General features: G+C 45.0%; 1 protein-coding gene across 2 annotated transcripts in view; it reads right to left on the reverse strand.

Moving 5' to 3' along the window:
- The window catches only part of POLR3B (RNA polymerase III subunit B), a 134932-nt gene that overhangs the window by 15546 nt on the left and 118232 nt on the right, over positions 1-1154 (reverse strand). For both annotated transcript variants that reach the window (XM_006170360.3, XM_006170361.3), the window contains exons 24-25: positions 755-858; positions 4-140 (exon numbers count right to left, since the gene is read on the reverse strand). In XM_006170360.3, the coding sequence (XP_006170422.1) occupies positions 4-140; positions 755-858 (241 nt within the window). The remainder of the gene's footprint in view (positions 1-3; positions 141-754; positions 859-1154) is intronic.

Consider the following 1154-nt stretch of genomic DNA (forward strand, 5'->3'; position numbering starts at 1 on the left):
TTCCCTAAGTAGTTATAACCATGGCGAACCAGGTCTTCACACACGTCCTTCACTTTACTCCCTCCAAATGCAGTGCCATAGTGGAACCTGCCATCCAGCACACCGGCCTTGCCAGCCAGCAACTCGATTAGCTTCCCCACCTGTGGGATGTGGACAAATTAAGTAAAGACCTCCCTGTGCTATAGGAATTCTCTTTGCTTATTATCTCTGGCTTATTTCCCCCAAATGATTATGTGACAACTACTATTAATAACAGTGATAAATTAAGAGCAGCACCATTTATAAATCTTGCTGTGGGACAGACTCCTGACATGTGTGATCTACTTTAACACGTCTCAAAACCCCTGTTAAACAGATACTATTATTTTCTTGGTTTCAAGATGAGGAAACCAAGGTACTGAGAGGTTAAGCAACATATCCAAGGCTGCACAGCCAGTGCAGGGCAGAGTCAGCATTACAGAGTTAACCACTGACAGGGAGATCCATGTAAGCTCCATACCAGGGCTTCTCTTTGCTGTGAGGTAAGTTCATCACTCAGCAGACTCTATTCTCAAAGGGAAGTATAGACACACTACTCATTCTCTCTGCAAAGAGTGGCCCAGAACTGCCAGGAATTAGAAGGCTGTTTGGCTGGGAAAGGGTTTTTTAAAAATCAGCTTCAACGTCCCAACACCTCCACTCACTATAACTAAACTAACTACTTCCTTTCTTACTTTTGGAAACAGCTCCTCTGATAAATCTACAGGTAACTGACCGTCATTCGTGATGGGAAGCCGTGTGGGTTCATTATGATGTCCGGACAGATGCCAGAATCACAAAACGGCATGTCTTCCTGGGGGACAATCAAGCCACAAACACCTAGGAGAGAGAAGATTTCATGCCATGTAAAGCCAATCGGCAGAAAGGAAGCATAGAGTACTTAACTGGGATCTCCCTGCTGCTCTCTCTATTTCCGCCGCTCTAAAACCTTCCCCATAGTCTCCACCAAGAGTACAAAAGCAATTTCCAGAAATCCTGTTAGACAAATAGTTCAAAAGCAACTCTCCTTGCAGGATGGTTCTGAACTCTCCTTGCAGGATGGTTCTGAACTCTCCTTGCAGGATGGTTCTGAACTCTCCTTGCAGGATGGTTCTGAACTCTCCTTGCAGGATGGT

The sequence above is a fragment of the Tupaia chinensis genome, unplaced genomic scaffold (assembly GCF_000334495.1).
Source record: "Tupaia chinensis unplaced genomic scaffold, TupChi_1.0 Scaffold148234_1, whole genome shotgun sequence".
In the NCBI taxonomy this organism is placed as follows: Eukaryota; Metazoa; Chordata; class Mammalia; order Scandentia; family Tupaiidae; genus Tupaia; species Tupaia belangeri.